The 26,779-nt window shown below is 31.2% G+C and overlaps 2 protein-coding genes across 4 annotated transcripts in view; one reads left to right on the forward strand and one right to left on the reverse strand.

The window, feature by feature from the left end:
- Positions 1 to 26,779, reverse strand: part of LOC105207298 — a 232,416-nt gene that overhangs the window by 122,461 nt on the left and 83,176 nt on the right. The gene's annotated exons all lie outside the window — the stretch shown is intronic.
- Positions 18,567 to 23,219, forward strand: LOC120357831. Its single transcript, XM_039449524.1, has 3 exons — positions 18,567 to 21,258; positions 22,347 to 22,476; positions 22,627 to 23,219. The coding sequence occupies exons 2-3, from the start codon at positions 22,353 to 22,355 to the stop codon at positions 23,202 to 23,204; spliced, it is 702 nt and encodes a 233-aa protein (XP_039305458.1). The 5' UTR covers positions 18,567 to 21,258; positions 22,347 to 22,352; the 3' UTR covers positions 23,205 to 23,219.

A 26,779-nucleotide genomic window follows, 5' to 3' on the forward strand; every position in this document is an offset into this window, starting at 1 on the left:
TTATTATATCTGTTAATGAATTGTCTTGCAAATAAATTGAGTCAATTAAAGATCGAATTTAATATATATTTATTTGTTACACACTATGGTCAACTTTACATTGCTGTCGCTAATTGTACATATTGTCGAGGTTTTCTCGTTCGCTTGTCGACAACGACTGACGACGCTATGACGCTACTCAACGCGCGCGTCCTTCACGAAATTTTTTCCTTACTCTTTTAATCGTCGTATTTACATGCTATTCAAATCTTTCGACACAGTCAAAATTTGTTAAATTTAACGTAGTATCATTCTATGAGTAAAATATTATACAATATCAAGAGACGCGGTAGCTGCTCGCGCCATGTATATTTTTTTGTCTTTCCATGTAAAAGATGCTACTGCGTATCATTTACAGGAAGAAACACAATTTTTTACAAATAAATGGTTGTTTTTCTTAAACAAATTAATTTTATTAAAAAATGAATATAGTGGGGACAAATATCGATTTTTCCGAGTACAATGACACAAGAATAATGTCCGTAAGTGCATTTGATGCTGAGATATGAATTATGCATGTACTTTTCAGCCCGATTTATGTCATAAAAAAATTTAGATACGTTGTCGTTGTCGTCGTCGTCGTTGTCTCCATCTTCGCAAAATTTCAAATTTGTCTTCCTTGGTCCAAGTATACACAACTCGAATGGGGAATTGTATGGGAATGAATTCAATGAGGTAAATAGTGTTCTTCGAATACTCTAACTTTGATCTTCGGTATCAACCCTCTATCACCAACCCCTATAAAGTTATTCGATGATGTTTTCAAAAAATTTCAAATTTGTCCCCTTTGGCGGTAGTTTTGAAAAGATATACGAATATAAAAAATATTTTAGACTTGGTCTCTCTCCCTCTGTTTTTCATTCTCTCCTTCGCTTATTTTCGTTCTCCGTCTCTCTTCCCGGCTACTCTCGCTCTCCCCCCCCCCCTCTCTCTCTGTCTCTCTCACTCTTTTTCATAGAAGTCAGTCTGTTCGGAACCCGATCTCGGACACTGTCTCAAAGAAGATCTATGTTAACAGAGGTATGCCCCGGGGATCTGTGCTGGGACCACTTCTCTTCATCCTGTATCTGAGCGACTTTGTGTGTGTGTGTGTGTGTGTGTGTGTGCGCGCGCGCGCGCGCGCGTGTGCGTGTGCGTATGTGTGTGTGTGTGTGTGTGTGTGTGTGTGTGTGTGTGTGTGTGTGTGTATGTGTGTCCAAGTGTTGAATCCTCTAAGCAGCACTAACTTTTTCTCCTCTCTTTGCATGATGAAAACTTATGACATGATGAAAACTCACTCGCAGCTCCATATGCAAGTTATTTTTCAAACGTAGTATTTGCCACGTTTGTTCTCTATATAACGATGGAGTTTATTGTTTTATATAAATCAAAAATTTCCCCGTAAATAAATTAAAGCACTTACTTGGAAAAGTATTTGGACGGTAATTGTATAAACGTTGTCGACGGTCTTGTTAACCAAAAATTAAAGGTTTGGCTAAGTTTCGGTTTTGACCAAAACTGAAGCAAAGTTTCGACTGTGTGACCGAAACTGAAGTTGTATTACAGCCAGCAACATCGGCGCAACGCAGCAATCGCTGCAATTTAGCCAGTGAACAATTATTTAGTTCTGTTGGACAAATTTATACAGATGAACTAAATAACTTGTTAGACATAAATGCCCATAAAAAATTATTTTTATTTTACAACATTAAATTATTTAATTTCAACTATTACGCTACATTCCATTTGGACGCTCACATGCTTCATTCTATCTGCTTTTTATTGTAATGAGTAATATAAGTATTAAGTGCAATATGTGGTAAATATGATATGTTCTTAAAGAAGAAATACGAGTATATATTATGTACTCGTATATAGATAGCCCAAGTAAAAATTTTTCATGTATATTATATAAATATATATAAATATATATTATATACAATTTATATATGATTATATCTTATCATGTATATTGTCAAGCATAATCTGATATAAAGTAATATTTGTTCATACAAGTAAATATATGATTCGATATTCAATCTTATATGATCATATATAATAGTAGGTTTTAAATATGAAGCTATATATAATTGTATATGATTTTTATATAAATATGTATAATTATACATGAGTTCATAGTTAGGTAGGTCAATCATATCTGATTTTATATATAATCATATATAAAATCATATATTTTTCAAATTGCAAAATGTTAGAATTTTATATTAAAAAGAATCAGCCTATTACACTTTAAGTGCCGCCATTTTGTCAATTTTTTTCAAATTAATTTCTTTTAATTTACGCGATAGCCTCATTTATTAAAAACAAAATAAAACAAAATTTATGTATATCAAATGACCAGGACGATAACAATCGTGGCGCCCGATGAAAGAGAACTGTAAAATTATAAAATAAAATGTACTTTTTTCAATCATTTGTGTATTTGCCATAATTCTTAATGAAAAGTTTTGAAAAAAATTTAAAATCCTTCCTCAAAGATAAATAAATATAAGTATAAAACAATAAATCAGTAGGTTTAATCATTTACTTAAAATTAATTCATAAATATTGCCTTGAAAACAGAACGTCACACGGGGAAACCTCCTTAAATAAATATAAAATTAATATTTTTTTTAAATCATTATTTTAAATATTTAATTAATGTTAAATAAATATTTAATAAATGTTTAGTAAATATTATTATAATGAATTGTACAATAAATAATTAATATTAAATAAATATCAAAAACTATTTAAAAAATATTGTGTGCTGATTGGGGCGCTTCGAGACTTCTGTTAATTGCGTAATAGTTTCGCACAGTTATTTTCATCAAATTATAAACAAAAAGTAGCGTCAAATATGGCAAATATTTTAGAATCAGATTTTATTAAAGCTGACTCAACAAATTTGTCTAAAATAGGCACATTTATACATAGTTTGTAAGTTTATTAAAAAAAGTAACAAATTCAACGCTGCTGAGGTTACGAATGCAAAAGCTGCAATTTAAGTTTATTTATTCGTAAACAATGTTATTATTATAATGTTATATTATTTGTACAACATGTCGTTCTTAGATACTATTTTCATAACCTAACCTACCCAGATAGCTCACAATATTTATGATAAATATTAATAAATATATATCATAAATATTTTTTATAAATGTTATAGAAATATTTTATACATATTTTATATATATGACGGAAAAAGATTATAAAAATCTTTATCAAAAATATTGTTAAAATATTTTCTAAAATATTGGTCGCGACTTGGATAGGTGACCGCTTCGAAATTTCCGAAAAAAATTCCTAAGAATGGAATTTTTTTGCGAAAATTGTTTTTGAAAATATAGAAATATTGTTTTACTCATTGGGATTATGTGATGTAATATAATATTTATGCAGATATTTTGAACATTTTCAAATAATTATCATAAATCATAAATATTTTTAAAACATTTATGAAAAATATTTATGATCAGTCTAATCTACGGCCATAAAAACATTTATTAAATGTTTTGATAAATGTTTATAAAATATTAAAATAAATATTATAAATATTTAGTAAATATTTTATAAATATTTTGTGCTATCTAGGTAACCTAACTTCAAAACTTAAGAAATATAGATATTAATAGAAATAATAGTTTAATATTAAATACTTACAACAAAATGATCGTAACTATAAAAATATTCGATTTTGTTGATTTATTTGGATGTCGAGCCAATCGAAACTATAACTTCCTAGCTGCTTCTTTGCATGGTACTGTCACAAATACTTTAGTGGGTGCATTTTTCGTAGTATTTTTGTACCAGGGCACAAAACACCATCGATATAATAACTATTCATGTTTATTTGTTATAACACGTACAGCCCAAATTAAGAGGATGCTATAGTGACGGGAATTACCGACACATTACAGTGTTCATTAATTTTTGAATTGGTTCTACAGATCACAAAATCCTTTTGCAGAATAAAAATACGCATTAAAACAAAAAGCGGGTTGGTAAATTTTACGAGAAAATCGAACAAAAAGTTATAAATTTATTTATTTTCGTCTCGTGGATCTGTCAACCGAGGACAACTTTTGTCATTTACTAACGTTTTGTAGCTCGTATGAAATGAGACTAGGCCGCACAGAAAACTCTAACGAACAACACTGCCTATGTGTCATTCCAGTCAAAAACCTAACAAAAAAGTTTAACATGTAAACAGTTGTATGTGTACAAATTTTGCTTAGCGTACGTAAACGATGGCAAGCAGAGCAGTGACTGTAGTTGATAGGTCTTTTCACAGATGGCAAAATAATCAAAAAACAAAGACAGATCTATGCGTTAGACAAAGAGCGATCTCCCTTGAAAAATAATCTGCAATGCCGACGTCGAGGAAGTTCTTCGGTCACTATAGCATCCTCTTAAATAAAAATCGAACATACTGAGTTATACTGATTGTGAGTACTGTGTACAATTCTATTATGCGCTTTCGGCAACAACATCATGACGTCATCTTTTAGTTTGGATATTTTTGGGCAATTCCGGAGCGTTTAAACGATCAGACGCCAGATTGTTTTAAAATTGCTATAACTCTATAAATATAGAGTATATTGAAAAAATAAAAAAATTACGAACAAGTTTAAATGTATTCTATTGATTGACAATGTTACCGAAAATGGACTTAGGAACCGAATTGTACTGTTTTCTCTTTAATTCTTTGAGATTAAATGTTATATTTCATTGAAACTTTTTAAAATTAAGTACATCCACTTAAGTTAAAACAGAAAAATTTTTCAATGGAAATATAAAGATATATACATAGTATCACTTGGAGGGTTACGTTGAAAAAAAATTAAAGATACCATCACGTGGGTTTAAATAGAAAGATTTTTGAATGGAAATACAAAAATACTACTACTTAGATTTTCATTAGAACTAAAACAATTATTTCAACGACTAGCATATTCTCTTTATAATTAGTGCATGAATTTAAAGATTTCATACATTTTTTTTGAAAAAATACATATTACGTAAGTTGAATTAGATTACACAATTTTAAGACATTATTTTTTTTAATTTATATCACTTGGATTAAAATCGAAATAACATTTCAATGAATACAAAAATAGTATTATACCATTTGGGTTTTGTAGAAAAATTAAAGATACTATTACTTGAAATAGAGTAGAAAGATTTTTCAATAAAAATACAAAGATAGTTCTGGATACTGTAGAAGAAAATAAAAATTTAAGCACACCATATTTGACGCATTTTTTTCACGTTTTTTTTAAAGGTAATTTTGTTTTTTATAATTGATAAAAAATAATCACATTTTGTAAAAAAAAGTACTAAAACATTTATACACTGGACAACAAAATTAAAGCATCACCTATTCTGTTTCCCAAAAATAGGCAAAATTCAAGAGAGTGAAATTTATGTTCTAAAGTTACATTATTTTTATGTTTTGTTTATATATTTATAATTTATGTTATTTAAATACTGAGAAATGTTGAATATTAATTTCAAATAAAATATTCAAGTACAATCAAATAAAATTTTAAATAAAATATTCAATACAATCATATTAAATTAACACTTGAGTACTTTAAAAATTCTACACAAAATTTTAAACAATAAACCGGTTATAACATAAATGTTTTTTTACTATACGGGCATTGTAACATAGGATGATTCCTATTAATTCCGTCATTCCCACTGAGCAGGTGACAAATGAAACAAAATAGGGGAGAGGAGAGTAAGGTGATGACTTTAAGGTTTATCAATTTTTGCTAATTTCTGTGATAATGTAAAAATAACAATCAATTTTTTTCAGATTCACTAAAACCTTGTTTATCATCAGTAAAAATTAAAAGTTGTTAAATAAACTAGCATTTTTTTAAATTTAAATTATTTTAGGACATGTCAATTTTGTCATCTTACCCCTTATGCGGATAAGATGACTTTTAATATTGAATAAGGTGAAAAACAGTCAAATACAGGTAAAAATGTACTCTTATGAATAAAAAAGATTTATTATAATATAGCAATCTTATACTATTTTGATATTACAACGTAGTTAAAGAAAAACGTAAATAAAACAAAAAGTATTTATGTAATCAACAAAAATAAAATTATTAAAATTGTGATATACATTATGATACATATTGCAATAAAAATTATGTTATATTATATATAGTCAGAATGCTGTTAAGATCGAAAAAACTAATGCACAAATGCATTACCTTGCCTATGCACAACTTTCGTCATCTTATCCACAGTCGCCGTGTTTATTTATGAAATATAAAATATTGCAATACAAAAATTGAAAAATATTAATACATTATTGTATATGTTTTTAGCTATATAATATTGTGATTTTATTGAGAAAATAAAAATATTTATTGTAATTATGTTATTCTTTATAAACAAACACTAAAAGTTATGGATAGGTGCTTCCAAAACACACTTTTTGTTATATTACCTATTCTTATGGACAAATTGAAAACAAACTACTACAGATTATTTGTTACGATCTAAAGTCTCTAATATATTAAGCGGTTCGTTGTTTGTTATTAACTTGAAAAAATTAAGATTTCGTCATTTTACCCACATCGTCATCTTACCCACTTTGTCATCTTACCCTCCTCTCTCCTATTTGCGATTTGAGAGAACAATTCAGTGTTTTTATAAATCTCCGCCAGGAATGGACATAATTAATATTTAATGATTGACGATTGATGAATACAAATTTATTCGTTATTTGGCATCTTGTAAATAATAAATAAAAATTTATTTGTTATTCTGCCTCTTATAAATGATGAATAAAAATTTATTCGTTATTCAGCCTCTTACAAATAAAAAATAAAAACTTATTTGTTATTCAGCTTCTTATAAATAATGAATAAAAATTATTCAACTACTTGTGAATGATAAATTAAAATGTATTCGTTATTCAGCCTCTTATAAATGACGAATGAAGATTTATTTGTTGTTTAGCCTCTTGTAAATAATGAATAAAAATTTCGTTATTTAACCACTTGTGAATGATGAATAAAAATTTACTTGTTATTCAGACACTTGTAAATGATAAATAAAAATCTATTTGTTATTCGGCTCCTTGTAAATAATGAATAAAAATTTATTCGTTATTCAGCTTCTTATAAATAATGAATAAAAAATTATTTGTTATTCAGCCACTTGTGAATAATAAATAAAAATTTAATTATTATTTTACTACTTGAAAATAACGAATAAAAATTTAAACATTATTTAGTAATTTTTGAATAATGAATAAGCACTTATCCTTTATTCAATAAATCTTGAATAAGGAGCAAAAATTTATTTTTTTATTCAATTCTTTTTGAATAACAAAATAAACGACTGAAATTATTATTATCCCATAATGGTTACCAGGGGTCTTTTGGACTCCACAATAACTTTAAGAGTGCACAGACCATTCAAAATCAAACTTTTTACAAAACTAATTTTTATCTGAAAGTATTCTATCTTGAAAATACACCCCTAAATTTTTGTTGAATTAAGATACCCGAGCCGAATAAGGCCCAGCACAAAATAAGGCCCACTTTTGAATTTACTGTTTAAGAAGGCGTTTTATATCTAAACTGCATGCTTAAAAGATGTGTCATAACACCGATAAGAAGGAACTTAGAGCATTAAAACTGACAACCGCGTGTTTCTTCAGTGCTAAATAAACATTGTAACAAGATGTATGTTTGTGCCGTTTTTATAAAAATCCGCTAAAATAGATCGTAAGTATTTTAAAAAGTTTATTAAGTATACATTATTTTATAATTTATTATGACATATTACAATGTTATTAAACTTTCTAATTATAGAAAACATCAAATTTATACATGAATTTCTTAGAATAAATGTATTTTTTAGAAACTTCATACTCATCAAATAAGGCCCACTTAAATGGCAACTGAGTCTTATTAGATGTCTCCACTTAAACAAATCTGCTAAAGACACGAATTTCCGTACTGTAAATTTCATTGACAAAAAGGTACTAAGTTTTATGTAAAATCATGTATAAAATAAATGAAACGTTATATTCAATAAAATTGTTGATAAATGTACAACAAAATCTGTTTGCGTAACAAAACAACCCGTGTAAAGTTTGTTGATAACCTGAAAAATTAGGTTAGGTTACGTTTTGTTAGCAAAACAATTAAGCTTAATGTAGATACAATTAATGCCAATTTGCTGAACATTTTAATTAAACTTACTAGAAAATTTGCTAATATTTTGCTGGATACATGACGGTCATATTTATTACTTTTGTTGTAGGTGATATTATAAACAAGACTAAAAAGAAACGTGCTAAGTGGACCACAGAGTCTATGGAAGCAGCTTTTAAAACAGTTGAACGGGGCAAGCTCTCACAAAGAGATATTTCTGAAAGATATGGAATTCCTCGTAGAACCTTACGCAATCATATAAAATCTGGCACATCTTTAAAGCGTCTTGGAGAAGAGTACTCTCACTACAGAACAGGAGAAAGATTTATCACAGCGGATTTTACGAATGGCAGAAATTGGTATACCTATAACTAAAAAGATGTTACAATATCAGGTATACAAATTTTGCACAATAAATGAAATTTCTCATACATTTAATGCTATGAAGTGCACAGCAGATAATTCATGGCTTAAAGCATTTCTCACACGCAACCCTGAAATTTCAAAGAGAAAGGCACAATTTTTTAATCAAGCTCGTGCCCAAAAATTGAATAAATTTATTGTAAAAGACCACTTTGATAAGCTTAACAGTCTTCTGATAAAGCTAAATATTAAACATAAGCCAGAAAGGATTTTCAATGTGGACAAAAAAGGTTGTAGATTGACGCTCCATCATCAATCAACAGTTTTAGCTCAAAAAGGTGCTAAACGCGTTCATTTCATTGCAAACATGCTGAAAGTGTCACAGTAGTTGGTTGTGTGTCAGCTATAGGTAACGTGATTCCACCTATGATTATTTTTAAGGGTAAACGTATGTTACGTCCAGAGTTGAAGTAGGATAGGTAAGACATGGAGGGAGAAAGGAGAGACGTAACAACTTGAGAATGTGCCCACGAGGCACAGGCAGGCCGCGTCGACAATCCAGAATATATGGGTCAATGGGTCCACAGCGGGGGGGCCCAATGACAAACACTCAGGGTGTTCCGCGTCCCTCGGTCCTGTTTTGAGGCAGCAAATTTAATTGCTTTACCTCGGGATCGGACCTAGTGCTTGGCTTAATAGAGCAAGGGATGATGAGTGAGGTGGAGAAATTAATCAAATTCCTTATAATCAGTCATTGATTTATTGAAAGAAAATGTGAAAGATAAATATGTATAAAAAAAAAGGATTAATTCTATGTAAAGTAATTTATTACAGATTAGAGCTGTTAAGGAACACAATTTGATAATACAAAAAAAATCCGCAGACTCGTGATAGAAAGCTCGAGGTTAACAATTACTAGTATACACATTTATATATACATATATATATATATATATATATATATATATATATAATTTTATATATATATATATTTACATTTATAATATTCTATATTAGTGTAACAAACAGAGTATTCGGACGTGTGTATGTGTAATCGTGTCCATATTTATCTAGAAATATTATTCGCTAATTTCAGTTACCGTAGCAAAATTGGTGCGAAAATGATTAAGGAACATTAATTTCGGGACTAAGTAATAACTTGGGTACGTGTGGGGAAAGAAGACGGGAATAGTTTCGTCAGGAGAGAGGTGGGGAAGGTAGGCGCGAACGGTTTCCAGATCGAACTGGTCGGGCCCGACTGAAAATGCGCCAGGAGGGAGGGAATTGGAACACAAAGGGAGGACAGACAGGATGGCGTTTAAAGACTGGAGGGGGCCAGGAGCGAAAAAAGAACGAGGTGGAAGTGGTGGAAGGTCGTCTAGATATTCCACGCTGGGGACAGGAGAAGGGGGAGGAGGCCCATCCTCGAGATCGTGGGATCCGAAGATCGGAGGCTCTAAGGGAGCTTCTTCCTCCTCCTCGAGATCGAGGAACCCGGGGCTCGGAGATCTCCGCAGAAATCCGTCCTCCCCGAAGTCCGGAACCTCAGGGTTTGGAGGTGGAAACAGGGAGATAAGAGAATCGGGGAAGATCCTATACGTGAGTTGACTCGAAATAGAGGCGGGGGAGTTTGCGTGTTCGGAGGGGGTTGACGGTTCCTCTTTGTCGAGAGCGACTGGAGAGTAAGAGGGTTCAGCGAGTAAATTTACGTGTTCAGAGGGAGTCGACGGTTCCTCTTCGTCGAGAGCGACTGGAGAGTAAGAGGGTTCAGCGAGTAAATTTACGTGTTCAGAGGGGGTCGACGGTTCCTCTTCGTCGAGAGCGACTGGAGAGTAAGAGGGTTCAGCGAGTAAATTTACGTGTTCAGAGGGGGTCGACGGTTCCTCTTCGTCGAGAGCGACTGGTTCAGAGAAAGAATTGGTGGGCGTGTTACCGGAAGTTATTGAGATGTTGAATTGTTTGTTGTGTAATGTTCCTAATTTCAATAAGTTAGCGATAAACGGTGTTGCTTCAGAAGGGAGATTGAGCGACGCAGCAAGCTTTCTTGCTCTCCGGTTTCTGCGATTCCGACGGTGGCGGGCTCCGGCGCGAGACTTATTTTTGTGTATTTTGGGTGGAATATGATTATTCATACTTGTTGGTTAAACTATTAGAGTTGACAAATGTGGTACTCTCGGGCCGCAGACCTCCAAACTGGGGCCGGACTCAGCGGGAGACGAACAATTCAGCCAAAAGGATAGCAGGTGCGATGGAGAATGGTTGGCAGATCCCAAATATGCCCGCTCTCACTATAGCACTTTCCAGTCAGCCAAAATTGCGAGTGCGATGGGGAACGGTCGCCAGATCCCGGATATGCCGGTTTTCGCTATAGTACCTTCCCGACCGAGATTTGTGCTCCACACGAGGTTAGAGGCCGCGGATCCGAGAGTCGCAGAACTCGGGCATGCAAGGTACCACGGAACTGCGATTCGGACTGTGAACTGTGTACTACGAACTACGAACTGCGTACTGCGCGCTCCGCTAGAAGACGCACCTATTTATACTATTTTTCATCTATGATTCCCTTTGTCCCTTCGAGGGCCGTGTGCATCACTTTATTCATTAATACACCCACGTGCAATATTTACTTTTACGACTTTTTTACATTCCTCGGTAATTGTTATCCGAGAAAGCGGCAGGTTTGACAATTGAACTCTCAGAAGCATTAAATGTCAAAAAATTATTTGATTTGTTGCTATGCGGGCATCAGAATTCAAAGGGATGCACACGTGCGTCTTCCAGCTCCCTGATTTTACTATCTTGGGTGTTTCCGGTATCGAGCAACGGTGTCACCTCAGATCTCCTTAATTGATGAATTTATAGATGCTTAATTCGTGACATCCGGTTATTGCCGTGAGAGTCACCGTATTCTTGGGATCGGGGTGAGATCACCGTCGCTCGCCCGTTAATTAGAATATCCGCTGGTTGCGAAGGAAAGAATCGTTACTCCGCAGGACGTAACACATAAAAAGCCAGAATTTACTGATAATTTACCACCAGAAAGCATAATAAGCATGGCAGAAAAAGGCTTCATGACTACTGAGCTTTTTATAAAATTTTTAAATTACCTTGCTTCTTTTAAACCTGCTGGAAAAATTCTACTTGTTTTCGACGGTGCGACTTGCCATCTTGATTATACAATTGTTGAAATCGCTGAAAAGCACGACATTGAACTCTATTGTTTACCATCCAACACCACCCATGAATTACAACCACTTGACAAATCAGTTTATAGGTCTTTTGAACATCATTGGGAACAGGAATTTTTAAAATGCATCCAGATAGAAAATTCAACAAAGCAAGTTTCAATATAGTATTTTCAAAAGTATGGTCAAAATGTATGACTCAATCGAATATAATAAATGGATTTAGAGCTGTGGGTTTGTATCCATTTAATCCTGAAGCCATACCAGAATCTGCTTTTGCTCCATCAGTTTTAACAGAGTATTCAACGACAGAAGATCAAACTCCAACTGAAAGAGTCTGTGATAATGAAGACGTTCCATTAGTCCAACGCTTTAATAAAAATCAGTCGCCTGTTTCAAAAACGCCATTCGAAGAATTTTTATCAACTCCTAAACACAAAATTTCCTCAGCTTGCAGCTCGCGAAAAAAAGCTTTAAATTACAAAGCACAGAGGGTCACTAGAAATCTGTTCAAGAAATAACGTGGCAGAAATCAACCATCAGGTTCATTCTGCCACGTTCTTTCTTGAACAGATTTTTAATTTGAAAAATTAACATAAAAAATTTAACATGAAAACTTGAAAAATTATTTTAACTTGAAAAATTTAACTTGACAATTTTACTCATATTCTTTACAACCGTCTTCACATACTGTGCAATTTTAAGTGATTACTATTTTAAGTGAGTGGTAGATTTAGCCATTGATATACCCAAGAAGATTGTAAGGGATATAAGACAATGTTAATTTTAAAGACGTATACCAAAGATAATTTCCAAAGATAATTTACTTTCAATTTAAACTAAAAAATCATGAAAAAATATCATTACATAAAAATTTTGTCTAACTTTTAAGTTTTTTATTATTTTTTATTTGTCCTTGATTTGGGCTTTATTAAACACATAAGATTATAACAAGGCCCAATGTCAAACTTTAAAAAAAAATTGTTTTTCTTTGTTTAAAGATATTGTTAAAGAAATGTATTTGTATTTTGTGGTACTTATTCAAATAAAGATTTTATTCTCACAAAGTTTATTTTAATATCTTCATAAATAGAATTTAAAAAAGATAAAATAAGTTAGGTGGGCCTTATTCGGCTCGGTACCTTATCTCAAAAATTAAAAATTTTATGAATATTTGTGTAAAAAAAGTCAAATTTTGCAGTTTCTTTAATCTGAATATTTTTATTATGTTAAACTTTAATTTAGAAAAAAAATTATTAGATGATAAAGAACAGACGTCAAGGTATGTCCAGTAAAATTTTTGCGACAAAATTTCAAAAAGCTGGCAAATGACTGATTTTGTGCAGGGTCCAGTGGACCCTATCTGACTGTTATACTATTATTTGGAAGTGTGACCATTACGAGTTATTTTTATTCTATAAATTCTGTAATAAATGTAATAAATTATATTAAAAATTACTAATTATGATAATGACGATCAACAGTATCAATCAGGATTTCTCGAATCTTTACAACAAAAAAAAAGCTGTGAATGATACATGTCAAACACAAGAAACTGTTGAAATTCCTCCCTTTAATAAAAATTTGATGTCCAACTTATCACATCTAGAATTAAACTGTTTGTATAACATAGCTGGTTATATTATAAAATATATTACAAAAACATGTACAATATGCAATAAATGTATACAATCAGTAAAATCGCTAATTCCATTGCGTTTTTCATTTACAAAGTTCGTACAATTAAAATGTTATATAACACATTCATTATGTTTTGTTAATATCAAAACATTTAAAATATTTATAAAATTAGAACAAATGTTTTGATATTATAGTAAATTTTTTAATAATTTTCAAAACATTAATTGGACAGCATTTCTAAGTGCAGAATTTGCAAAGGTCCATGCTAAACATATTTTAAATTGTCATAATTTATATTTTTAAATTATTAAAAAATTTGCAACGTTCAGATTAAAAATTCATAATAAAAAAAGTACTGCATGCAAGCGATATAATAGCAAATCAAAGGCTATGCATACTCTATTATAATGTTAGGAAATATTAAATGATGCAAAATTTATATTAATCTATATGTTTTAAGTCATTGGCAATATTTTGTGATAAAAAAGATATTTTAATTTATGTTTTATGCATTTGGCAATACTTTATGATAAAGAAGATATTTTAATTTATGTTTTGTATCTTTAGTAATATTTTGTGATAAAGAAGGTATTTTAATTTATGTTTTATGTGTATTTTAAATTGTGTTTTTGTGCTTTTAGCAATATTTTGTGATAAAAAAAGTATTTTTATTTATGTTTTGTACCTTTAGCAATATTTTAGTTGTGTGCACTTATTTTCTTTTATATATATTTTATTTTGTTAATTTTTATATACTAATTAACATAATACAAAGAATTTCTTATTATACACTGCCCACCAAAAAAAGCAGTGCACTAAAGGTTTAAAAAAAATTTACCAAACTTTAAACGTTTGTAAAACAGGAAATATTTATGATACAGGAGTGTTTCAAAAAAGGAATTAAAGCTTGAAACCAGTACTTTGAGAAACTTTTAAGTGGCATGATTAATTTGTTAATAGCCGATGATAGAACGAAAACTTGCAAAATCGATAAATAGAACGTGCAATTTCTAGAGTTGTGTGGAGTGAAACAGTTGACGTAACTCAATGAGGTAAAAAACGCGTGAAAGTTCAAAGTTTTTGCTTCAAAATGCGATTTTGCAAAACTCGATACAATAATGTTTTGCTAAGTTATGCCAATTTGTAGAAAAGTTGTTTTTTATGAGATAATAATGAATTATGAATTGCAATGTCGCCGTTAACAATGCAAATCATTACAATTCTGTTCAAGACATGTTGTTGGTTTAAAAACATATCCGTGTGTGTGTGTGTGTGTGTGTGTGTGTGTGTGTGTGTGTGTGTGTGTGTTTGCATACCACAAGGATAAGAACCCCGTGGTTCGTCAACTCCACAGTATTTAAAAACTCCAAACCCTCCTTGTGGTATGTGTATGTGCGTGCGCGCACATGTGCACTAATACTGAGTATGACCTTGTGCGAGTATTACTTCATTCATACTATGAGGCATACTTCTTATTAGTCCTTTAATTTCATCTTGCGTTATCGTATTCTACTCGTTTTCAAGAACTCTGTGAAGTTCTCACACACACACACACACACACACACACACACACACACACACACTTTACAAGAAGGGTTTGGAGTCTTTAAATACTGTGGAATTGACGAACCACGGGGTCTTTATCTTTATGGTATGCAAACACACACACACACACACACACACACACGCGGATATGTTTTTAAACCAACATGTCTTGGACAGAATTGTAGTGATTTGCATTGATAACGGCGACATTGCAATTTATAAATTCATTATTATCTCATAAAAAACAGCTTTTCTACAAATTAGCATAACTTAGCAAAAAATTATCGTATCGAGTTCCGCAAAATCGCATTTTGAAGGAAAAACTTTGAACTTTCACGCGCTTTTTACCTCATTGAGTTACGTCAACTGCTTCACTCCACACAACTCTAGAAACTGCACGTTCTATTTATCGATTTTGCAAGTTTTCGTTCTATCATCGGCTATTAGCAAATTAATCATGCCACTTAATCGGCATTAAAAGTTTCTCAAAGTACTGGTTTCAAGCTTTAATTTCTTTTTTGAAACACCCCTGTATCATAAATATTTTTTATTTTACAAGCGTTTAAGGTTTGGTAAATTTTTTCAGTGTATATTTGATTTTAATGTTTTACATAAAATAAATACAATATTTAGTCTTCTGAAATGTTTATTTATTATTGGTACTGTTAGAACATAATGTTTACGTTAATAGTAAGGTGAGCGTAATTCAAATATGAGCAGGAGTTGCCAATATCTAACAAACCAATGGCTTTTGCATGGCACGACTCTTTGTTATAGGGTCTCTAGTCTATTCTAAAGCCACTTTGAACAACTTGTTTTTCTCCGTAAATGAATTCAAAGTTTTTTTAAGAACACTAGGAAAATGCTCTCTCTCTCTCTCTTTTGTCAATCTTGAAATATTATTTTCTGTTTTCCATTTTGGTACTGTTTTTTTTAAATGTCCTTAAATGGATGAAATACTGCAATGTCTAAAGGTTGCATTATATGTGTAGCGTTTGGATAAAGAGCGATTAGTTTTATCTGTTTTTCTCGACAAAATAATACAAGAGATATAGTGACGTACGATGAATGACCATCCAAATACAGAAGTATTGGTAATTGCACATTGTCTGTCATCAACCAAAGATAAAAAAATAAAACTATATATTCGCAAAAGTTTCCTGTAGTCATTCAACGTAGCAGAAACTCCATGCATGCAGCTTTCCGAATAGATTGTCCCCCTTCAACTAAATGGACAGCTTTCTTAAGAGCATTACAAGCATAATTTTTTCTCTTTTCTTTTTTCTTATTTCTTGTATTAATAATATTGTCTTCTTTGATAGAAACAAATTTGTATTTTAAGATTTTTCTCTCACTCTCACTACTCTTTTCGAGACTCTCTTTTTTAGCTCTCCTGGTGTTTTGTTTCTTGTTTTTGCTTTTTCATTATTATTTTTTCTCAGCTTATTCATTTTCAATTATTTCACTATAAATACAAGTTCAAAAACATAAGATCCAAAGCTTCAAGAGATTTACTGATACACTGATACATAGGTTATGTTTTTCATTTTCAGTTCATATATAGAAATTGCGTATACTTACCAGTAATTACAATATTAAGATTTTAAAAATTAATTATTAATTGTTTTGGACAAATAAAACTAATAATGAAGCGAAAAATGTCGTGATTAATAACTTTCGTGAGCGTGTTTCATAAGCGGCATATACAGTAATGACGTGTTCGTAAACTTGAAACGCATCTTTAAACTGTTCCATCACGGGGGACATTAAAAAAATTTGTGTACACAATGTGGAAGAGTAATTAAAAAAAAAATGTTATCGAAATAAATGAAATATTGGTCGAAATAATATCTACGACTTATACTTAAACCACTAATATCTCAAAGATGTAGTCTAAAATAATTTTAGTTTGTTTTTGTGCATGAAAGAATAGTCGTGACTTATGCTGATTTTCCATTACTTAAAAGGAAATTTCTGCGATTCTCTAGGCGCCTACAATTAAACATTTTTTTTTAATTTTAAAATTCCATAAATCAACTAATATTTTTAAAATTTGGGTATAAAAATGTTTATAAATTTAATATTTTTATATTTGTTAGAAATACATACTTTTTTTTATCTTTATATTTACCATACTGTTCCAAATAGGGGACATAGTTATGAAGGTATTCCATAATAAGTACTTTTACTTTACAAGGCGTAGAGCCCTTACGGAAATGAACTATTGGAAAGGCAATAATCACTATTGACTTACAATAGTGATTATTCATTCTCTAATAGTGAATATGTAGCATCTAATGATTGGATTATTCGCAATAATCATTTCCTAATAGTTTTTGAATGAGTGATTATTGATTTCATAATGAGATTATTTGCAATAATCATTCCCCAATAGTTCTTTTATGGAATGATTATTGATTTCATAATCAGGTTATTTGGAATAATCACCAGCACACTACTTTTAATAGTTAATATATAAATGATTATTAGTCGACTATTCATAATAAACCCAATAAGAACTAGATTGTTTTAAATGTTTATTAAACGCAAGTATGGTATAAAACAGGTATAGGTATGTGGCAGATATGTATATAGGTAAAACGGTTTTTATACATTAGTGCAATATACGTTTATAATAATCGTTCTTATTATGTATATATAATACGGAACGTATTTTATACGTTGAAAAATGGTTTATAAAATGCCAGAAATGTATTTACGTTTATAACACGTATAAAAATACTATAAAATATTATCATATACTAATTAAACGTTTCTTAAATATGTTATGATTTGTAAAAGTTGTCCCTTTAAATAACGTATCAAAAATAGGATTTAATATCCAGGTATACTTTTTAAATATGTTAATAAAAGTTTAAGCGTAAATTATATTTATACATTTTTATTGCAGCAATATTTAAACGAATAATAAACGTATTTTATACACATTTGGTATAGCTAATTAAAGGTTTATTGAAAACGTATATTATTTATGAAATGAAAAACATTTATAAATCATTTCAGAAATACCGAATACGGTTAAAATCCAAGACATTCAATTATTAATATTTATTTTACACGTAAAAACATATTACGGTGTTTTCAAAAATCGAGCGATTTGCTTTGGTTTTGAGTCTCAAACATAGACTTTGTACTATGTCTATGGTCTCAAAGCTTTTTCGCGACGCCAGTCTTCGCGCTTTCGCGGCTTGCGCGGCTTCCACTAGGTGGTCTTGTCACGGGGGATTTTCTCGTGAATCGAGTGCGGCCACAGGCATTATATCTAGGCGCCACCGTGATCATCATTTTAAATCGCACTTCAGTGAAACTTTTGAGAACTAGTTGTTGTAACCTCGAGACGAATTTCGCTCTCGTTTTTTTTCGAATATAATGTGTATGTAGTTCGCTGTTCCACATAAAATTTTATATTTTTACATGTAAAAATAACAATTTGTATTGTTATTAAATCTTGTACATAAATGTTTAATTCAGATTTAATTGTTATTTAATCCTTTTGAGCGAAAAAAAAGAAATATTTTTTGGAAACTATAATTTATTACGTTTAATTTATTGATTTATCAATACATATTTTATATGACTATATAAATTGTAGCGACTATTGGGCTCAAATAATTTTTTAATAGTTCTGTGTAAATAGTTCAATAATCCGCGAAAAAACTTAGTTTTATTAATAGCTTTTCTAATAGTTTTATTAGTAAAGCTTTACGAATAGTTTTATTAATAGCTTTACTAATAGTCCATTTTCGTAAGGGAGGAATCGGTCGTTTAATTGTTTTGTGTTGTACCAATAAGATGAGGAGGACAATGTATCCAACGATGAAACGTTAGCATGCTATATACGTGTCTCGTATATCTTTCATTTATTTTATCTCTCGTGATACAGTTTCGTAAAATGTTTTGATAAATCATTTAAGTGCCTGTTTAATTATTCTTTTCGTATTACGCGATAAGAATATAATTTATTTAAAACAAAGTGAGAATGCTGTAATCTTTCTATATATTCTAATCAATTTTAAGAAGTAATTCTGTCATTTAAAAAATGATTAAATGCTTCTAAAATAAACGCCATTCAATTGTGAAAATTAGGGTAAGCTATAGAATTATGTTTACTAAAAATAGGATTTACATTTATTTAATTTAATAATTGTTTAATAATCGTGTAATTATGTACGCACGATAAATTATGATATACTTACGATAAACTATATAGTTTATTCTGCATTCTGTATTTGATATCTTTTTCACGTTGTATCGTTTATTGTAGCGACATCTCCCGCGTTAGAAATGCTCCCAAATTTAGTCTTAAACCCAACAAAAAAGAAATGATACTCGGTAAAAGATACAGGTTTTTTGTTCAAAGTTTTCTATCGCCGTTTCTCCTGGAGTTAAACCAGTCGCTTTACCGCCCGACGTCTATTTCAAAGAAGGCTAAATAAGGTGTATTTTTTAAAAGCGGCCACAACCAAAATGAAATTCAACGTCGAATAGTGCACGAATTGGATCTTAAAAAAAAACAGAAGGACTAAGAATCGAATACAAAACAAACGCGGAATTAGGCGAAACTTTGAAATAGAATCCCTACCAAATGACAAATAATAGAACTAGAGAATGGCGATTGATTGACGTCACAAATAAAACTGGAAATAATACTTTCTCGAACATATTTGTATGACTCAAAAGAAGCAATTACATAAATTTATTTACCGTGCGAATAGATTTTGCGCAAATAGCTTAAACGTTACACAATAGATTTCCAAGAAATATGTTAATTATCGTTTAGTATGCAAAATATAGTCTGTTTATCAATGTGACTTTGTGTTGTTAAACGTTAAAAAGTAGAATTCCAGGAAATATTTTGCATACCAGACGATAAATAATATTATGTATCGTCTATGCAATCGGTATGCAAAATAGTAATAAAAACAGCATTGAAATAATATACGTTGTTGTTATTATGTTTCATATACGTCAATAGTTTACTTTAATTAATTTCATCTTTTATTAATGTTAAAATAGGAAAGACACTGAAGAAGTAAATCCAGATATAATTTGCTATAAGAGCCAATACAAGATGTAAAAATTAATGTATTAGCAAGCAATTGTTATTACAACCGTTTCGAGCCTTGATTCGGATTATTTACAGTGTAAAATTATGACTTCGTTCTATATGCAATAGTTGATAATCAGACTTGTGTAGCGCAAGTGCAAAAATTGGCAGTCTAAAATGATGTAGTACAATTGTAACCAATGTGATACATTATGGTCCACGTTATTGTATAAAAAACTTTTTGAATAGTCATACTAAAACAATTATGTACGATATTTTTTTAAGAATAGCGCTACGTAAAAAAATAAAAAAAGAAAGCAAAACTGACATGCACAGAAAAGAATTTTGCTGAGATAGATTAACTTATACGAGGCAAATGTACAAAGTAATAGCGATGTGAGTAGAACGAACGGTTACAGAAAACTAAGCGATATAATGAAGCTGACAGTGAAAATATAATAAATAAATAGTAAATCCAAAGAGAAGTAAGAGATAGAAACGTCAAGCACTAGTAAACAACTCTGTATATAATGGATCTAAAAGATCTATGTCTGTCTGCAAATTTAAAGGCCGTTTTTGATTCTGGATATAAATCATTTCTGATATAAGTCTCTTTTAAACAATTTTTTCCCTGTCTAAAATTTCAACTTAATTCCTTAAGTCAAATTCATGTGATAAGCTAATTCTATAATCTATAATAACAGAATGCTGTACCGTGTTTCTGTTGATATGTTTCCTAAGTTCCATGATTCTAGTATTTAAAAATCTGTCCGTTTATCTCACATATAAGGCTTCGCAATCTTTGCAGTTTATTTTATAAACGACATTTGATTGAGAGCCAGTCGAAAGTTGATCTTTTTGAGCTCTCATTAAATTTACCCATTTAATTTATTTGAAGTTGTTTGAGATATGTGGACGTTGGAATCATGCTTAAAAAGTTTTTAAAATTTTTCCGAAATATTGTCAACGTAAGGAATGGCAAAAATATATAATTAATATATAAATTTTACATAAATATCTCAATAGGTACAAACGGGATTAATACTTAATAGTCCGCAAATTAGCAACACAGAACATTGCGAAACGCAAAGTCTATCAACATTATACTGCTGCTATAATTAATAATAATTGCACTGACGCCACAATTGGTTACATCAACGTAAAGTCGACTGCACGAACGACCATCGGTCTCTCTCACAAATACGCAACACATTCCCCAGCGAGTAACAGGCAGCGGCTTAATGTAAATATGAAACTGGAATTTTTTTATAGAAAATACACATTTATTGTATGAAAATGGTAAAAAATATTTTATTGAAAGTATTACCCATTGCTAGCTACACGCTTTTTCTATCTTTCTGGCAATTTGTGGATGTCACGATAAAAAAACTGTTTCTCTTTTGAGGCAAATCAATCATTAAACCAATTTTGTACATTTTTGTAAGAAGTGAAGCGCTGCTCAACAAGTGCGTGTCCCATTGATGCAAATAAATAGTAATCGGATGAAGCCAAATCTGATGAGTAAGCCGCATGCAAAAATATTTGCCAACTAAACACCTCAATCGTTTCCTTGACTGGTTTTGCTGTGCGCGATGGTGCATTATCATGAAGCAAAATTACTTTGTGTTGCCTCTTTTGATATTCTGGTCGTTTTTCACGCAATGCTTGGTTCAAATCCATCATTTGTTTTGGTAGCGTTTAGTATTAACGATTTTGCCAAGTTTTAGCAGCTCATAATAGATAACACCCTTCCTCGGTGGTCTTCTTTGTTTCTCACGTCAAAATTGCCACTTTTGAATTTTTTAAATCACTCAAAGCACTGTGATTTACCAAGAGCATGCTCATCGTAAGCTTCGACAAGCATTCGATGCGATGCTGCAGCAGTTTTTTTTAAATGGTAACAGAAAATCAATGCTGACCGTAAATCGTAGTTTTTAGCAGGGGGTCCAAACTCCGCGAATTGTATGGCGACCGAGCTTTGATTACTGGGTGGATGTCCCAGGTGGCAGCACAATTTGCTCTCTCCTTACCTCCCTTTCCGTTTTGCCTACAAACTGAAATCGTAAACCGCTAAATCTATAAATCGCGCGAAACGACTTCGACGACCACGTGCGGCCACGAAACGATTATTTATTTGTGATTCTATAATTGTGTGTAAAATTTGTGTGTATTTATTGGTGTTAATGTGTGCTTTGTGACGATTTGTGACATTCATAATAAGGACTACAGAACAAAATTAAGGATTACAGGACAAAATTATTTTCTACTTATATTGCATAATACGAAGAGTGCTTTTCTTTGATCTTTATTTTATTATCAAATACTTTTCAGATCGTCATGGTTTATAAATGTTGCGTGCCCAAGTGCACATCGAATAAACAAATTCCATTGTACATATTTCCAAAAGATGTGCGAAGAAGGGAAAGTTGGTTAAGAGCAATCCAAAGAATTGATTTAATCAGTAAGTTTATACAGAACAGAATTAACAGGGAGAACATATATAGAATCCAAGTCTTACTTTCATAACCGATTTTTGTAACTACAGAGTAACTAAAGACATACGTGTAGTATGTACATGAATTAATGTACATAACTTTTATTTCTGTTACAGATGCATCAAAGAAAAGATTGGATAAATTAAGAATTTGCACTCTGCATTTTTCCGATGATCTAATTTGTGATTACACAAAACGGCGAATTTTAAAAGAATTCGCAATTCCAAATACAAATTTATCATTAGAAATAAATGAAGAACCTTGTAATAATAATAATAATCTAGAGGAATTTGCAGTTTCTAATACAAATGCAACAATAGAAATAGATGAGCCATGCAATAGTAATTACAATGTACAGATCACGGAAAATGTTAGATGCGAATCTAATTTAATGCCAATTGATGAAGTAGCAGAAGAAGAAACTCAACGAAAAGAACCTACTACACAATATCCTAAACAACTAATAAAGAAAAATATTCGAAATATGCAGAAATTATTACATAAGAAGAAAAAATATATCCACCTACAGCGTAAAAAAATAAAGCAATTGCGTCACAAAAATAAATGGGAAAATTTAACAGCAGATCTATCAAATACGCAAAGAATTTTTATGGAAATGATAATAAAAAATTTACATTGTGCACCAGAGGTTTGCTGTTTACGAGGTGTGTTCAAAAAGTATCGCGAATTTTGAATTTTCGCGGGTTACGTATATTCGAATTTCGATCTTTTTGTGGCGTTATGTTGGTACTCATGTCTCTCACTTATGCCGACAAGCTCGGCCATTTTGAATGTTCACTTAATTGTTGACAGCTGCTTTGCTTGCACGTGTTTTGGATCGTCTTCGATTTTTACCTATTCAAAAAAATGGATCAAAGAACCTGTATCAAATTTTGTGTGAAAAACGAAATTAAGTGCGCGGATGCATTCCGAATGTTGACTGTGGCATACGGAGAAGCTACCTTGGACCGAAGCAACGTTTATCGGTGGTACAAAATGTTCTCAGAAGGCCGAGAAGATGTGAACGACGAAGAGCGTGCCGGACGCCCGAGCACTTCAACAACAGACGAAAAAATTAATGAAGTGGAGAAAATGGTATTGGCCAATCGTCGAATCACCGTTAGAGAAGTTGCTAAGGACCTAAACATATCGGCTCGTGCCATTCGATTTTTATCAATGATTTGGGCATGAGACGGGTCGCCGCGAAATTCGTACCAAAATTGCTCAATTGCGACCAAAAACAGCATCGCATGAACATTGCTAATGAGATGTTGGACTCTGTCCGCGACGACCCAAATTTGCTCCAGAGGGTCATAACTGGTGACGAATCGTGGGTTTATGATTATGACGTGGAAACCAAAGCTCAATCATCTCAATGGAAGCTGCCGCACGAACCAAGACCGAAAAAAGCGCGCCAAGTTCGGTCGAATGTGAAAGTTTTGCTGACAGTTTTCTTCGATTGCAGGGGCGTGGTGCATCATGAGTTCTTGCCACAGGGTAGAACGGTCAATAAGGAATATTACCTGCAAGTTATGCGCAATTTGCGCGAAGCAATCCGCCAGAAACGCCCGGATTTGTGGAAGAACAAAAATTGGCTTTTGCACCACGATAACGCCCCTGCTCACACATCGTTGCTTGTGCGCGACTTTTTGGCCAAAAACAACACACTAATGATGCCGCAGCCACCGTATTCCCCAGATCTGGCCCCCTGTGACTTTTTCTTGTTCCCTAAACTGAAGAGGCCCATGAAAGGACGACGTTACGCTACGCTTGACGAGATAAAGACGGCATCGAAGGAGGAGCTGAACAAGATAAAAAAAAATGATTTTTTGAAGTGCTTCGAAGATTGGAAAAACCGTTGGCACAAGTGTATAATATCTCATGGGGATTACTTTGAAGGGGACAAAATAGATATTCATGAATAAATAAATAATTTTTGAAAAAACACAAAATTCGCGATACTTTTTGAACACACCTCGTATATATTAGTATAATAAAATTTTGATTTTTTGTTGTATAAGTCCAGGGTTGAGCAAGTTAATGTATTTTTTAAACTAAGTTAAGTTAAAATTCATGGTTTGCAAAATTTACGTTAAAAGTTACATGAACAAAAACTAAATTGTTAAAAATTATGTTAAAATTAAATTAACTTCAGTTAATTTTGAAAGATGTTATTTATATTATAATACATTAGGAATTCATAAATTTTGAAAGTTGAATTACTCAAAACATTTATTGTATAACATGGATTATCAAACAAATTTAATACACAATTTTACATTAAATAAATTTTATTTGTATCTTAAGTTTATATAAAATGACAAATACTGTTTTTATATGGGAATGTACTTTTCTTTAAATTTTTTTTTTGTATAATTTTTTAATCTAGGAAAAATGGTAATAAACTAAAGTAAATTATGTTTAAAAAATAATCAATTTATGAAAAATTAAATCAATTAAAATTAACCAAGTTAAAAATTATAAAACTTCTAAAAATTATTTTTAACTTTATTATTTAATTCTTTAATTAGTAACTACTCAACTCTGCATAAATTTAATTAGAAGTAAAACTTATTTTAAAAATTTTTTTATATATATTTTTTTAAATTGAAACATTTTTACTCCAAAATTGGTAAAAAGACCAATTTTGGAATTCAAGGGAATCAAGCTGTAGAAAAAGGATATATAGAAAATACAAAGAAAACAGCTAAGAATTATGCAATCAGGCATAATATACGTGATATGATACTACACGTAAGTTAGCACTACATGTGATATAGAATGAAATGGGATTTGCTGTGATTTGATGTGATGGAAATGAATGGGATGATTGTCAAAATATGTTTTCCTTTATATTAATATTGTTTTGTATATATGTATAATACATGTGCAAATTACACTTGTACATATGAATCTTTCTTTGCTTTTTGCTAATATAACTATATTTGCATGATAGATGTCATTAACATCTAAATTAAAGGATAAGTACAGTATAAAAATATTAATATAATACGAGCGTATTTATAATATGCGCGAAGATAACATATAATATTGGATCAAAACAAACGCAAAAATATATAATGAATTAAATTGTAATTATCAGTGAATCAAATGTTAATACAAAAATACTATTTTTCCATATTAAAAAAAAAACACATATGTATAATATTAATACTATAAAATTATTATTGCATGTATTATGCATAATTTTGCACTTGTATGTCTTAACTTGAATATTAAATATATATTTTAAACCATTGAATATTTTCCAGGGACAACGATATAATGCAAAACACAAAGCGTTTGCATTAACTTTATATAAGACAATGGGGAAGCATGCTTACACTTCTTTAAGAACAATTTTTAAACAAATTCCGTCTATACAAACTTTACAATCGGTGTTACATAAAATACCTCTGAGCCCTGGATTGAACCCCTTCATCCTAAGACATTTAAGTAGTATAGCTCCAAAGATGTCTGACAAGGAGAAGGTGTGCGTTCTTATGACCTTGTTTACACCGAGCACTTAATACGCGTACTAACTAGTAATATTCTATTAAATTATCTTAATTTCGGCAATAAATTTAAAAAATAGTATATTAAGTTGGTACAATATGAATCAAGATAATTAAATATATGTATTATGTATACACGCATTGTCGACAGTAAGATAAATTAATAGAAACTTACGAGTTAGTATGCGTATCAAGTGCTCAGTGTAAACTAGGCCTATGTGGGACGAGGTATCAATTCAATCCAAACTTACATATGATCGCCGAAAGGATATCATATGTGGGTTTGAGGATTGGGGTAACAATCGTACACAAAAATTCGCTGATCATTCTTTAGTTTTTATGTTACGAGGATTATATTCAGGTTGGAAAATGCCTATTTCATTCAATTTTTGTAATAAGCAGACGAATACCGCGCAATTAGTTAGATGTATTAAAGAACACATACTAAAATTAAAACAAGTAAGCTTCCACATTGTCGCCAGTATCTGTGACCAAGGATCTTCAAATGTTGCTGCAATAAAAGAATTAATATCAGCTACTAACAGAAAACGAAAATCGAAGAATAGACCAGAACGTAAGAAAATATATACAGACGTACATGCGTATACGCACGCACACACACACACACACACAGACACACACACGCACACACACACGCACACACACACACACACACACACACACAAGAAAGAACAAATTGTACAATCTATCGGATATAACAATAGCATTTATGCAAGCAGCATTAAAATGCATT

The sequence above is a fragment of the Solenopsis invicta genome, chromosome 5, assembly GCF_016802725.1.
Source record: "Solenopsis invicta isolate M01_SB chromosome 5, UNIL_Sinv_3.0, whole genome shotgun sequence".
Lineage (NCBI taxonomy): Eukaryota > Metazoa > Arthropoda > Insecta > Hymenoptera > Formicidae > Solenopsis > Solenopsis invicta.

Coding starts and splice junctions, on each gene's coding strand:
- LOC120357831 (XM_039449524.1), top strand. CDS start 22,353: ATGGTTTATAAATGTTGCGTGCCCAAGTGCACATCGAATAAACAAATT. Junction 22,477..22,626: donor CCAAAGAATTGATTTAATCA/GTAAGTTTATAC, acceptor TTTCTGTTACAG/ATGCATCAAAGAAAAGATTG.